At 46.3% G+C, this 14,458-nt stretch overlaps 1 protein-coding gene across 1 annotated transcript in view; it reads left to right on the plus strand.

The window, feature by feature from the left end:
- The window catches only part of Itih6 (inter-alpha-trypsin inhibitor heavy chain family member 6), a 30,953-nt gene extending 19,205 nt beyond the window's left edge, over positions 1-11,748 (plus strand). The window contains 9 exon segments of the mRNA XM_038317536.1: positions 416-532; positions 2,112-2,283; positions 3,021-4,894; positions 4,896-5,073; positions 6,886-6,978; positions 8,192-8,227; positions 8,506-8,619; positions 10,034-10,411; positions 11,537-11,748. Coding sequence (XP_038173464.1) covers positions 416-532; positions 2,112-2,283; positions 3,021-4,894; positions 4,896-5,073; positions 6,886-6,978; positions 8,192-8,227; positions 8,506-8,619; positions 10,034-10,411; positions 11,537-11,748 — 3,174 coding nt within the window.
- The last annotated feature ends 2,710 nt before the right edge of the window (positions 11,749-14,458 follow it).

Genomic DNA, 14,458 nt, shown 5'->3' on the forward strand with positions numbered 1-14,458 from the left:
CTGCAAGCTCCCAGCCCTTGGCAGCAATGAGCTGGGCCCCCGGCTCACTGTGTTGAGGGAGGTTAAAACAATACTTTCCATTCCTGGAGCCCAGACAAATGTCCCCGGGGACTCTCAAGCCTCTGCAAGTCCGGCTGTCTCAGGGACAGGAACTCACATAGTACAGAGATGCTGACCCTCATAGGCCTGGGCCCCAAGCTTGTCTTCTCCCCTCTGCTGCTCTGGACAAGGCCTGGGATGAAGGGCTCAAGAGCAGAGGCTCAGTTCTAGTGTGCAGACAAAGGTTGAGCCAACTGACAACCAGGGAGAGGGAGCTGGCCTGGGAAGGAGAGAGCAGGATGTTATGCAGGAGGGTGAGGGGGCCTGATTCGGCCTAGCTTTCACCCTTCTTCTTGGCTCCTTTCTTTTTGTCCAGATCTATGGTGGCTATTTTATTCACTACTTTGCCCCCAGAGGCCTCCCGCCAGTGGAGAAGAATGTGGTATTTGTTATAGATGTCAGCGGCTCCATGTTTGGAACTAAGTTGCAGCAGGTAACAAGGATTTTCCCTGCAGCCTCTGAAATCTATAACTCTCTCCCCTTTTGATAGCTTCCAATGACTGTTATTTTTCCTTTTTTAACACCTGCTGCTCTTTTTCTGAATTGGGTTTCTTGTACTAGCCCATGTTGCCCTCAATCTCCTTATGTAGCTAAGGATGACCTTCAAATTTCATCCTCTGGCCTCTACATTTTCTAGTGCTGGAATTAAAGGCGCGCATGCCCAGTTTATGTGCTGCTGCAATAGGATATAGGGTTTCATGCCTGCTAAGAAGCACAATATTAACTGAGCTGTATTTCCGGCCCTCTACCCCTTCAATGTTTGTTTTATGTCTCTAATCCATAAACTACTAATTGTTTGACTCTGAGCTACTAACTACTTATGTCTTTGTGAGCCTCAGTGCCATTACCTGGAAATAGGAATAATATTAGTGCCTTCTTCACTATCCTTCTGTAAAACTTAAATGAACTGATAGAGCTAAAATATTCAGCAATGTCTGGAACATAGGAAGTGTCCTATTAGTGGTGCATAATACTAGAATCTACTTTCTATGGAACCTCCTATATGCCTAGCTCTCTGTTAAGTGTTGTCATGGGGAAAAGACAGAGGAAGAAGCAGCATTACATGGCCTGTTTGCAGAGTATTGGATATGAGACTGGAGAGTACAAATATTTCCATGTCAGAGTCTTGGTGAACAGTCTAGAGTAGAGACTCTCTGGGTGAGAAAGATGAAGGCAGATCGCTCAAGAAAATGCTTCCCTGAGAAAGGGTAAGTGGAAGATCATTGAAGATATGGATACATAAAGAGAAATGACGTGCTATCTAAAGGGCACCAGGCAGAGTTATGCTGTTGAAATAGAATGTGGGCTCTCCAGGGTCTGATGAGAATGTAGGCATGGAGGAGACAGAGGCGTTGAAGATCAGAAGCAGATCTGAACAGAAGTAAAGCAACCCAAAGCCCAGCAGCCAGATGCATGGCTCCATAATCATAAGGTCCTCCTACTTGAAAGGGTTAACTCATTCAGCCCAAGAGCACAGCCTCAGAATCCATTGACTACAGAGACTGTAGAGCTCTGGGAAGAACAGACCTGGGAACTTTGAGAGGGAAGCTGTCCAGTAGACCTTTCTTCTGTTCATTCGTTTTGCTTTGCTTTCTGAAACAGTCTTTATATCACAGGCTACGTTGGAACTTGTAATCCCTCAACTTCAGCCTTCCGAATGCTGTTTACCGTCATGCACCACCATGCATGTCTCCATTGGAACTTGCTTGATGATAATCTCAAACTCTGTACTGTCTAAAACAATAACCACTGGCCACATGTGGTCATTGAACACTTGAAATATGACTCTTACAAGTTAAGAACTGATTTTTTTCTCTATTGGAGAGTGAACTTTGAAGCCTACCATAAAGCCTTGCAAACATTTTGACCTAATATCCTCAACTCACAAAAGGAGAGGTCAAATCGGGTTAAAACCGTGAAGCACCCAGAGAGCGCTAAGTGTCACGTGAACAGAGCCTTTCAAATTTGTGGTTCTCAAGTTTTCTCTCATCTCCTTCATCCTTATCCCACAGACTAAAAAGGCCATGAACACGATCCTCAGTGACATGCAAGCCAGCGACTACTTTAACATCATTTCCTTTTCTGACAAAGTTAACATCTGGAAAGCTGAAGGCTCAATCCAGGCCACTGCCGAAAACATTCATAGTGCAAGGAACTACCTGAGTCGCATGGAAGCAGATGGCTGTAAGTGTTTTACCCGCCTCCCCAAATGGACAGGCTGTGGTGACAGAAGAAATTTTTGAGCCCTTCTCTTCATTCCCCATGCTTCTCATTTCTCATGCTGCCAGAAATATCACTTTCACGTTTTGCATAAAAACTATAGCTTTTCCTCCTTTTGGTTTCCCGCCTATCTCCCTCTCCTGATGGAAGGAACATGGTTGATTTCCCCTGTATCTTAGCCTCTTTCTCTTTGGACCTCAGTGTCCTCTTCCTTAAAACAAACAGGAAAATTGCTAAGACTTTTAAAATCAGCATTGTGGGCTTTATTTCCAAGCTTTTGCTCCAGTTGTGACTTTTGTTCTCAAATAATTACTCCATTCTCCCAGATCTACTGCCTCTGTCATCTAAGCCATCTCTTCCCCTGTATCAAGAAGGTGGTGGTGCTCTCTTTGGGTGGTTGTCATCTGACTAGAAAATGAAATGATCCTGTCCCCCCACATAGACACACACCCTGGGGAATAATCAAAGAATGGTCTGAGATAGGGAGCAATAAGGACAAGCACATACGGGCTCCACTATCAAGTCACATGAGCCAGGGTGAGAGTGATGGAGTTCGGAGCGATAGGCATCAGGAGCCGTGTGAGAAAAGATCAAGTGGGGAGGATGAGCCTGGGAGCATGGTGCATGCAGTACCAGTGTGTCTGGCAGTGGGGGTAAGAAATGGCCTGAGAAAGTGATCTCACAGTCTGCTCCCCAATTAGGGACCGACATCAACGCAGCTCTGCTGGCAGCTGCTTCAGTGCTGAACCATAGCAACCAGGAGCCTGGAAAGGGCCGTGGTGTGGGGCAGATTCCTCTTATCATGTTCCTGACAGACGGGGAGCCCACAGCCGGCGTGACAACTCCCAGTGCGATCCTTTCCAACATCCGTCAGGCATTGGGCCACAGGGTATCTCTTTTCAGCTTGGCCTTTGGGGATGATGCTGATTTCTCACTACTGCGCCGGTTGTCCCTGGAGAACCGGGGAGAAGCAAGACGCATACCCGAGGACGCCGACGCAGCTCTGCAGCTAGAGGGTCTCTATGAGGAGATTTCCAAGCCTCTACTGGCAGATGTGCGCCTGGACTATCTGGGTGGTTTGGTTGGGACCTCCCCTAGGGCCCATTTCCCTAACTATTTTTGTGGTTCAGAGCTGGTGGTGGCTGGCAAGGTGCAACAAGATGAGCAGGAACTGGGCGTCCACCTAGCAGCCCGTGGCCCCAATGGTCAACTTCTTGTGGCCCGCCATAGTGAAGAAGCCACCAACAGCAGCCAGAAGGCCTTTGGTTGCCCGGGGCAACCTGCCCTCAATGTGGCTCACTTTATCCGTCGCCTGTGGGCCTATATTACTATTGGGGAGCTGCTGGAGGCACGCTTCCAAGCCCGGGACCCTACCACACGCCGACTGCTGGCTGCCAAAGCCCTCAACCTATCCCTTGAATATAACTTTGTCTCACCTCTGACCTCACTGGTTGTGGTACACCTCGAGAAGACCAGTGAGGGATCCAGGAGCCAGCCATGCACGACAGCTGAGGCAAGCAGAGTCACACCCTCACCCAGCAAAAGCCTTGGCCTGGGATCAGGCACAACTCAACCAGCCTCGGTCCTCAAGGTCTCTCCCAAATCAAGGCCCATGAAGCCCACCTCAACTGTTACTGCCCCTAAAAGGAAGGTTCCCAGTTCCAAGGAGCTGGGGGCACTGAGCCAGTCCTCTAATGGCCTGCCAACATCAGTACAACCAAAGCCCCAAATTCCAACCCAAGATTCCAGTACCTTGGCACTGCCAACTTTGAAGATGAAACCTATTGCCCCTATGCCTTCAAGTTCTAATGCCCCATTACCTCTGAAGCCCAGCACTCCATCACATCAGAATCCTGGTGTGACATCACTTGTTAATTCTAGGACACATGTCCTACCTCTGAATCCTGTCAGCCCCACCCAGCCCAAAGGTGACACTATGAGGCATTTTAATCCGTTTACTCCTTCTGAATTTCCGGCTTCATCAGATACTCAGCCTACACCTGATGCCCCATCATACCCTCAACCTGGGGAACCCATAGCACAGTCACCCCAAAGCCTGCCACAGCCCAAGTCTGTCTCCACATTTCAGATAGCCAAACACCCATTATACCTCAGCTCCAAAGGTCTTGCTCCCAAGACTCCCCCAAATTTATCACACCCTAGATCTGGGATCATCTTGCCCAAGTCTCCTAAAATCCCTTCATCTCTTAAACCTAATATCTCATCTCACCAAACCTCTACTAGCTTACTACTTTCCAAGTCCAGAACCCCACCTCCCCATAACACCCAAATTCCACTACCCGCCAGGCCCAGGGCAGTAGTTCCTCAAAGCCTCGGCACATTCTCAAGCACACTCTCAACTTCCACAAGTCCCAGCAGTACTGTGGCCATGTCTCTTCCTGGGGAACCTCTCCCTTCTCCCTTTACCCCTACTCTGACCTCTCTGCTTCCTGCTGCAAGACTCTGGCATCAGCAAGACTCGCTGCTGGGACCCAAGAGCACAAGGCAAGTTCTGGGACCATCCCTGCCAGGGATTCTACTAATGGCCCTAAACCACAGCTCTGGTCCTAATCTAGGAGGCATCTCCCTGAAACCTCCCGATCTTGCTGCCTTCCAGCACTCTCCCTGAGGCTATCAGTCTTCATCTTCTCCCGGAGAAGCTCCAGCTGCTGCCAGAGTCGGTGGTAGAGTCCAAGTTCGTGGAGTCCTTGAACCCACCAGTCTTCTATAGCTTCCTCACTCCTGACAAAGACGGTGAGTGCTGAGTGCTGCTGGCAAAAGGCCAAGGTGGAGCAGGGGAGGTGTGGATGGAGAGAGCAGAGCGTGGAGGAGGTATGTCCCGAGTAATGCTCCAGAAACTTCCTCGGTTGCTTTGGAACTTTGGACTAGTTAACATTTCTAGACCTCAGTACATAGGCAGAGAATCGGAGGCCTTGGCAGATAAGGCTGGAGAGGCTAAACAGAAGCAAACGGGCTAAACCAGAGTTGACATTTGTCTTGTTGAAAAAAAAAAAAAGAAAGAATGGTGGCTGACTCCCAAGCAGGGGAGGAATGTGGTGGTAGAAATTGAAACATCACTGGGTAAGGCAGGTTTGCTTGGTTGTTCTGGGCTCTGTGAACAGTCCCCTTAATAAAAAGGGATATACATTTTACAGAAAATAATGGCACTTACCATTACATTTCCCGAAGACTTGAAACATTAATTTCTAGCTCTCCCTATGTGCAGGTACTTCTCTTCATAGCATGTTTCTAATCTAGCATTTCATTCTCCATGAGAAACTATTGATATATGTATTTTATACACAGAAAGGTAAAGCAACTTGTTTAATTTCACACAGCTAGTTAGAGACTAGAACCCATACATTCTGGTACCCAAAAAATGTGTCTCACCACTCCATTATTTATGTTATTTTTAATTTTTAGAAGAATTTCTTGAATTACATTATAGCAGAGGATTCGAAAGGGTTAGGGGTAGCAATAATTCACAGGATCACAAATTTGGGTAACATCTTTGACATTACCATGCCCTCTCTTCCCCAATATCCCACCTGCCTTTCCATCTTAGTGATGTTACCTCTAATCTATTTTCCAAATTTATGGACTTCTCGCGATCCCAACCACCACAATCACGAATCAGACAAACTGCCATCCCATCTAAAACAGCTCTTCTTGCCTGCTTACCAGGTCCTCATGCCCTCTTGCAGTCTAAGGCATTTTTTTCAAAGAACCAAAATCAATTCATGTTCCTTTCCTACATAATGCTTCTCAAGGATTTTCCACCATGCCTAGAATAGAGTTCAAAGTCTTCTGTATGGTCTGCAAGGCCTTGCAATGCTGTGCTCTGTATGCCCACACCACACTGACTTCATCTTCTCCCATTCCCCCATTTATCCTCAACTCTAGACCCCTAGTTTCTTCCCTACTCCCCACACTGGCCCTCCGCAATCATCACCCAGGGACGTCTTTCTTTCTACTGCTTCTCTTGTTTCACCTGGCCCGCCCTTTCCTATAGTTTCCATCCTTCTCGTGCCCCTAAAACTCCAGCTGGTGCCTTGGATCTCAGACCAGCTTTCTTACCTACCTTCCTCCACAGGCCACTTTAGGCCTTCCCTTCCTTGATCAGTCCAAGGGAGTAAAGCCCTTTTTTTTGTATAGCATCCACCAACATTGATAATCTTGACTCTGATATTCCACTAGGTGAGAAAACACATGTCTTTGTCACCATCATAGCCTGATTCCTATCTAAGCAGTGCCTGGAAGAATAAGTGAGTGAACGCACACAAATGAGAATATAGGTGTTAGGAGAAAGGAATTTGAGTGTCTCTGAGCTTGTGAGGGGCTGTGGCAAGTATAGACGTGAGCAGGTTAGTTTGGGTAGCCAGTGAGGACTCTCCCAGTCAGAAGGAAGAAGGGACCAGACATGGAGGTCACATAGAATCCTGGCACTCGGGAGACTGTAGCATTAGGATCAGTAGCTGGAAGCAAGCCTGGACTGCACAGTGAGACCCTGTCTTCTCTTCGACCCAGGCGTGGGAAGGATTCCTTTTATTTCTCTGTGTTTGGCAGGAAGTCCACACTGGGAAGGCAATTCTGAGAGAATCCCGGAAGGAGCCGAACGTGATATGGACTCTAAGGAAAGTTCCATGGAGCTAGCAAAAGGTAAACCAGGGGCTCCTCTGGCAAAGACTCCTCTAAGCCCCCATGTCTAGTCAGTATCATTCGAAGCTCTCATTGACAGTATGGGAGCCCAGAGGAGGGGCAATATATTCCTTTCCATCACCGTATAACAAATTATAGATTGAGCAGTTTAAAGCAACACATTGCAGAATTAGTTTTCTCCAATGGAGTCTTATTAAGTTTATCAGCCACACACATCAGGGCAGGTCCTATGCCCATGTTAGCCAACAGAATGAATTCAATGGTGTTTTTGTAGACTTTTGTTTCATATTGCTTTGTTTGGACAGTTTTGTATCTTATTGGTCTTTTGATTGTTTTTTAATTTTCATTTTGTATTTTTCTGTTTCTTTTTGTTTTTGTTTGTTTTGAAAGAGAAAAAACATAAAATTGGATATGTAGGGAAGTGAGGTGGATCTGGGAGGAATTGGGGGAGAGGGAAACATGATCATAGCATATTACATGAAAAAAGTGTTTCCAATAAAAAATAAAACAACCCCCATTCCCTTCACCCATGTTCTCCTGCTGTAACAGAATGCTACAGCATGGGTAATTTCTAAAGAAGAGACATTCATTCATCTCACAATTCTGGATTCTGAGAGGTCCAAAGTTGAGTGGCTGCATCTCCTGAGAATATCCTTGATGGTAGGAACTCTACAGAATCTCAAAGCAGTGCAAGTCATCACTCAGCAAGACAGAGCAAGACAGCCCAAAGAGGCTGCATTTAGAACAATCATTGGCTAATAATCAATTAATCCCTCAATTAGTCTGACCTTGAAGGATAACTAGAAATTGACTTTGATTGGCAAAAGAAAAAAAATTCCAAATGGCAAGAAAAACAGGAAGCAGCAAAAAAAAAAATGAAAAAGGTCATAACAACTGTCAGTTCAGGGTCGAGTGTGACAGTCATGTGTGATCCCAGAACTCTAGAGGCTGAGGGAAGGAGGATCAAGAGTTCAAGTCCAGCCTGGGCTATACAGTGAGACCCTGACTTAAAGAAAAAACAATAAAATAAGTCAATTTGACTAGTATAGAATAAAGCATAAAGAAAATATTGAGGAAATAAATTCCAGAAAAAGTTGAAATACTGAGCTCAGGAATTTGCCCTTACCTAGGACTCAGAAGCCGGAGGGTCCCAGGGTTGTTAGGAATGTGTTAGACCAATTGCTTATCAGTGTATGTCCTCTATCCTTTGCAGGCGCATTGCCAGGCATCTTCACCTTCTGGTCTTTTGGTAATCCACTCACATCCCCCCACCACTTTGTACACTGGTACTGACACTGGGCTCTTTCTCCCTCTCTCTTTCCTTCTCTCTCTCCCCCTCTTCCTCTTCTTCTCCCTCTCTGCCCCTCCCGCTCCCTCCCTTTCCCTTCTTCCCCCTCTTCTTCTCCCCACTCCAGTACCTCTGTCTTGGGAAATAGACATCCTTCCGTTCTCCTCTTCTCCTTGCCTTCTCCTTTCTCCCATTCCTTCAAAACTCAGAACTTCAGAGTTTCTTCTCCTGCCTTTCAGTGGATGGGGATCCCCACTTCGTGGTCCGCATTCCTCACTCAGGAGAGAAGATCTGCTTCACACTGGATGGGCGCCCAGGGGACCTACTTCAACTCATAGAGGACCCTAAGGCAGGTGAGAGCGCCAAGGACTCCATTCTCAAACAACCACAACTGAGTGTTCTCTTGTTAGTAACCCTAGATATTTAGCATTTATTATATATATCTTATAGTAAAGTATATAAAATAATGGCATAATTTATATACTGGGGTATTACTTCATAAAGAGAGTTTTATTAGCTTACAGTTCAAGAGGTCTAGAGTATGTACATACATATAATATTGTTCTAGATAATGTAATGTTTATAATACATATATGCATAAGTATTGTGTGCTCTCCATATTTATATACCTTATGTTTTATAACATAAAATAATTATATATAATACCTTGTAATATGCAAGCATACATATGAAAACAAATATATGACTCACAAATATCCGCTACTCCAGTTCCAGGAGATCTAACACCCTCTTCTGACATCCACAGGCACCAGGCATGCACATGGTACACATACATACATGCTGGCAAAGCATTCACACGCATAAATAATACATAAATAAATCTAAAGCTAGGTGTAGTGGTGCACACCTTAAATCCCAGTTCTCAGGAGGCACAGGCAGAAGGATTCTCTGTGAGTTCAAGGCCAGCCTGAGCCACATAGTGAGTACCAGGACAACCAGAGCTACATGGTGAGATGCTGTCTCAAAAATACATAAATCAAAAATTAAATAAATAAATAAATTTTAAAAAGTACCCCTCCCCAAAAGAAAACAAGCACATTCGTAAAAATCACTAAGAGAGTCAGAGATACATACCAGGGCATATGGTAAATTATTTTGACATTCTGCATACCCATAAATATGTAAATATGTATCACATAGTAACCCATACACATCAACACATTCTGACTTAGAAGTCCTGATGCTTCCAGATTGAGCCCAATTCCCGGGAATCAAATGCCAGAAGCAGCACATATTCTCTGCCACATCAGACACATGAAATAGACTAGTGCACAGAAACAGTCACCTGGCGCACAGTGATATACATCCAGATGCGTGCATACTGACACTTTATACTTATTAGCGTATCTTACAAACAGCCAAGACATAGAACACCAACACATCCAGAGGTACATATAATGGTACAAGCAAAGATACACATTGTAACATGCCATCTTCTTCAAACATGTCCATGTACTGATATTCCCAGAGATCCTCATTGGAATATAACCACAGATTTATAGAGCAATAGGCGAGCATGCGAATAACCACATAAGGGTGAGCATGTGTACATGCTCCTCTTACCCACAGCTCAGGGTGGACCATAGTGGAAGCATTCCCACAGGAAAGATAGCATTGTAGCCACAAATCTGAATTATGTCGTCTAAACCCTGGGACCTGAGACCTCAGCCCTGCCTGTGCAGTGGTTCACCATGTGCATGCTAGGGTGACAGCCTGTGCTCTGTGCCTGCATTTTCCCCTTAACAGGGTTGCATGTGAGTGGCAAGTTGCTTGGAGCACCGCCAAGACCAGGCCACGAGGACCAGGCCCGTACATACTTCCAGATCATCACAATCACTTCAGATAAACCCCGGGCCTACACTATTACAGTAAACCGCAGTTCCATATCTGTGCAAGGTGAGGGCACCTTGATCTTACCCTGGAACAAGCCTGTCCTGGTGAAGAAGCCCCAGCTGAAGCTCCGTGTGGCTTCTGCAACCCATCTCACCCTCCAACTTGGGCTCCACCTCAACTTCCTCATCCTTCGTCACCACTACAGACACCCCAGCATACTACAGCTACCCCATTTGGGGTTTTATGTGGCCAATGGCTCAGGCCTCAGCCCCTCAGCCCGTGGCCTGATAGGTAAGTACTGCTGAGGTTGAGAGGAACCACAATATACCAGTCCTAATAGGAACCTCTTTTTTTCCTTTTTCTTTCTTTTCTTTCCTTCTTTCCTTCTTTCCTTCCTTCCTTCCTTCCTTTATTTCTTTTTATTTGTGTGTATGTTGATGTTTTGCATGTGTGTGTGTGTGTGTGTGTGTGTGTGTGTGTGTGTGTGTGTGTGTGCTGGATAGCCCCAGAGGCCAATAGAGGGCCTCAGATTCCCTGGAACGAGAGTTAAAGTAGTTTGTGAGCCCATGTGGGTGCTGGCAACCAAACTCAGGACTTCTACAGGAGCAGCAAGTGCTCTTAACTTCTGAGTCTTTTCTTCAGTCAAGAAACCTTTTTTAGGATGACGGTCTAGTGGGTTCCCAACTGTGCAGAGAAATGAAAGCCAGGCTCTGCCTTTAGGAAGCCGCTGGCTGATACAGGAAAAGAAAAGAGTTGGCCATAGAACAGGGATCACGAGGAGGGGTGGGTGTGAAGGGAGCTGCCCAGGAACCTTCAGTGACCCAAAGTAGGAAAATTTCCCCAGCCTCAGAGTTCAAGAAAAGGCTCTCAAAAGAGGGAGGGCATTGCATTGGGAAGGCTGAGGAGAAGTGTGGGGACAAGGGACAGAGACTTGGAGGAGCTAGTGCTGGCATGATCCCGCTGAATGTCAGCCTGAGGAATAGGATTTTATCTCAAAACCATGGTGGGGGAGCCGTGAAAGGTTCTAAACAGAGAAAGACACAGCAAGGTCTTAGTATTATAAAGCACCATCTGCGTATTTAGCCTTCTGTGAAAGCCGACTGTAGACTATAAGAAGTCAGAAGACCCTGGCAGCACCCGAGGCCAGCGATGATAGGTCGAACAGATAGCTTCACCTCCCTAAGGCTCTTTGAACCTCTTTCTCCCCCTGTATCTTCCTGTCTTCTCCAAGCCCAGCTGCTCTCTTTCTCTCTGCGATCTTGACTCTTCACTTCCACGCCACACCCCGTCCCATCTGGCTTTCTTCAGTGTCTAGCCTCTCCCCTCCTGAGCCTCTACCCTGCCTCTTTCCTCCTAGATTCCCTGCTTTCAGACCTCCCCAGAGCTCTAATTGGTGTTGCATCTTCTCTTCCACAGGACAGTTTCAGCACCCAGGCATCCGGCTGGTAACAGGACCTACTGGATCTTATTTACAGAAGCACCATGGCCCAGATGTGCCAGTGGTACTAGGCAAGAAGCTGCTGAAAGAGTCATCAAGGCTTCGTCCACACTGGACTTCATGCTGGCTGGTGAAACGCTCTCGTGTCGAACAGCTGCTGGGCCAGCCCTACCTTGCCTATGTTCTGTGATGACTCTTATACCTAGAGCCAGGAGATATAAAATTTGGAGATCCAGTGGCCAGGGCATGGAGTCAACCAGGACACCGGCCTGGGTACATGGAGGTGCACATAAAGACTGTATATGCATGTGCTAAGGGACGAATCCGCCAGGAAGCACAGAGATAAAAGCTTTAGTAGTCTCACCTCATTGTTCTTGTTTATACTCTGTGCTCCCTCCAAATTCACATCAGCCCTGGGAGCGACTTTCTTTTTTATTCATTATTGGAGAATTTCACACATGTATACAATGGACTTTGATCTCATCAACCCCCCACATCCCCATCTGTTCCTCCCAGAATCCACCATCCCACCTCTGCCTCACACTCCCATTTATTTTCTCTTTTCCTAGGTCCCAGACTGTCTTTCTTTTTTTTTTTTTCATGGTTTATTTTTTTATATTTAAAATATTCCATCTCCTCCCCTCCTCCTCCCCCTTCCCTCCCCTCCTCCTCCCCCTTCCCTCCCCTCCTCCTCCCCCTTCCCTCCCCTCCTCCCCCTTCCCTCCCCTCCTCCTCCCCCTTCCCTCCCCTCCCCTCCACCCATACTTCCCTTCCCTCCCTCTCCAGGCCAAGGAGCCATCAGGGTTCCCCACTCTATGCTAAGACCAAGGTTCTCCCAACTCCCCCCAGGTCCAGGAAGGTGATCGACCAAGCTGAGAAGGCTCCCACAGAGCCCGTCCATGCAGAAGAATCAGAGCCCAGCGCCATTGTCCTTTGCTTCTCAGTCAGCCCCCACTGTTGGCCACATTCAGAGAGACGGGTTTGGTCGCATGATCCATCAGTCCCATTCCAACTGGAGTTGGTGATCTCCCATTAGTTCTGTCCCACTGTCTCCATGAGTGAACGCACCCTTCACGTTCCTGACTTTCTTTCTCATGTTCTCTCTCCTTCTGCTCCTCATCAGGACCTTGGGAGCTCAGTCCAGTGCTCCAATGTGGGGCTCAGTCATTTTCTTCATCTATTGCCAGGTGGAGGTTCCCTCACGGTCCAGACTGTCTTTCTTACAAGCAAAGCCTCGCTGGGTTACCAGTACCGCTCATAACATTCTCATATTTCTACAGTGTACTCATAGCTCTTGGATTTACCTAATAAGCTATGATCGACCCTGCCATTGGACTTCTATATGTATTCACCTTTTCTGTGTGGGATACTCTTCCTTTTTCTAGATAAACTTGATTCATCTTTCAAGTCTTAGTTGTTCCTTCTCCTAGAAGACATTCCCTGGGCCTTCCATGAGGTTGAGTTTGGGACCTGCGTTACATCCCGTCCAATCTCAGCACTTTTCATACTGTGTAATAATCATCTGGATTCTGGCTAAGCCTATAAGCTCTCTGAGAACAAGAATCTGTTCTGAATCCCCCAGGTAGCCACAGTTCGTGGCAATGGTAGGTGCTAAATAAATATTTGCAGAATAAATGAATGAACAAGAATAACCATTAAATAGCAGTAGGCATGCAGCCAAAGACATGGGTCACATGCAGAAAAATAGCCACAAAGTCACGAATATGGAGACACGGTGACAGAGGAGACATAGCAGCACAAAGGACAGGGAACTCAGAACACAACGAAACATGGACAGCTGGGTGTGGGGCCATACGCCTGGAATCTCAGCATTTGCAAGACTGACACAGGAATATGGCCACAAGTTCAAGGCCAGTCTGAGCTACATAGTGAGTTTAAGGCCATCTTGAGCTATAAGACAGGGACTTGTCTCCAAACAACAGCAGCAACAATAAAATGAAAACCATGAACATATGGACACAAAGACATTAAGAGGACAGAGTGCCAGAGTGACTATATCAGAGACAGAAACATATGTTTTCTTGTTGGAGTTCAATGTTCCCATGGCTTGAGTTACTGTCCCTTCACAGTAACTTTAAAGAGATCAAAACAAGATGACTTTGGGCCAAACACACAATGACGAATGTGAAAAATGAGACATAACAAGATACAAACCAGTAGACACAGAGATTCAGCCTGGAGCTGAGATATTAAGATCACAGACACATAAAGGTACGAAGATAGCCAGGAAGATACTGGTCAGGATCACAGTCCAAAAAACCAACCAAGCATGAAAAAAGTAGAAACGTGGGAGTATACTGACCCTCTGATCCGCAGACATAGGTGGGGATGGAGTGATAACATAGAGACACACAGCCAGAAACATGCGAGGGGTGGAAACAGACATTGCATGGCAAAGATTCAGTGACGCCAGCACATGCAGAAGAAGGCTGAGCCAACAGCAGAGATCCGCATACTCCAAGATCTAGAAACAAAGAAGGGAAAGCCCTGAACAGTGAAAACCACCAAAAAAGATAGAAATCAGACCAGATAGCACAGACATAAGGAAAAGTAGGGTGCCAGCACCGTGATGAAATGACAGAGAGGCATAGAAACTCAGAGAAAGAGAAGTAGTAAACATGGGCATGCGAACCCACAAATGTAGTCACATAAACATAGGGTAGATTTGGAAAAGAAGTCGATATGCCTGGAAAGGTAGAGAAAGAAAGAAAGAAAGAAAGAAAGAAAGAAAGAAAGAAAGAAAGAAAGAAAGAAAGAAAGAGGGAGGGAGGGAGGGAGGGAGGGAGGGAGGGAGGGAGAGAGAGAGAGAGAGAGAGAGAGAGAAAGAAAGAAGGAAAGAAAGAAAGAAAGAAAGAAAGAAAGAAAGAAAGAAAGAAAGA

This window comes from Arvicola amphibius, chromosome X, assembly GCF_903992535.2.
Source record: "Arvicola amphibius chromosome X, mArvAmp1.2, whole genome shotgun sequence".
Classification (NCBI taxonomy): Eukaryota; Metazoa; Chordata; class Mammalia; order Rodentia; family Cricetidae; genus Arvicola; species Arvicola amphibius.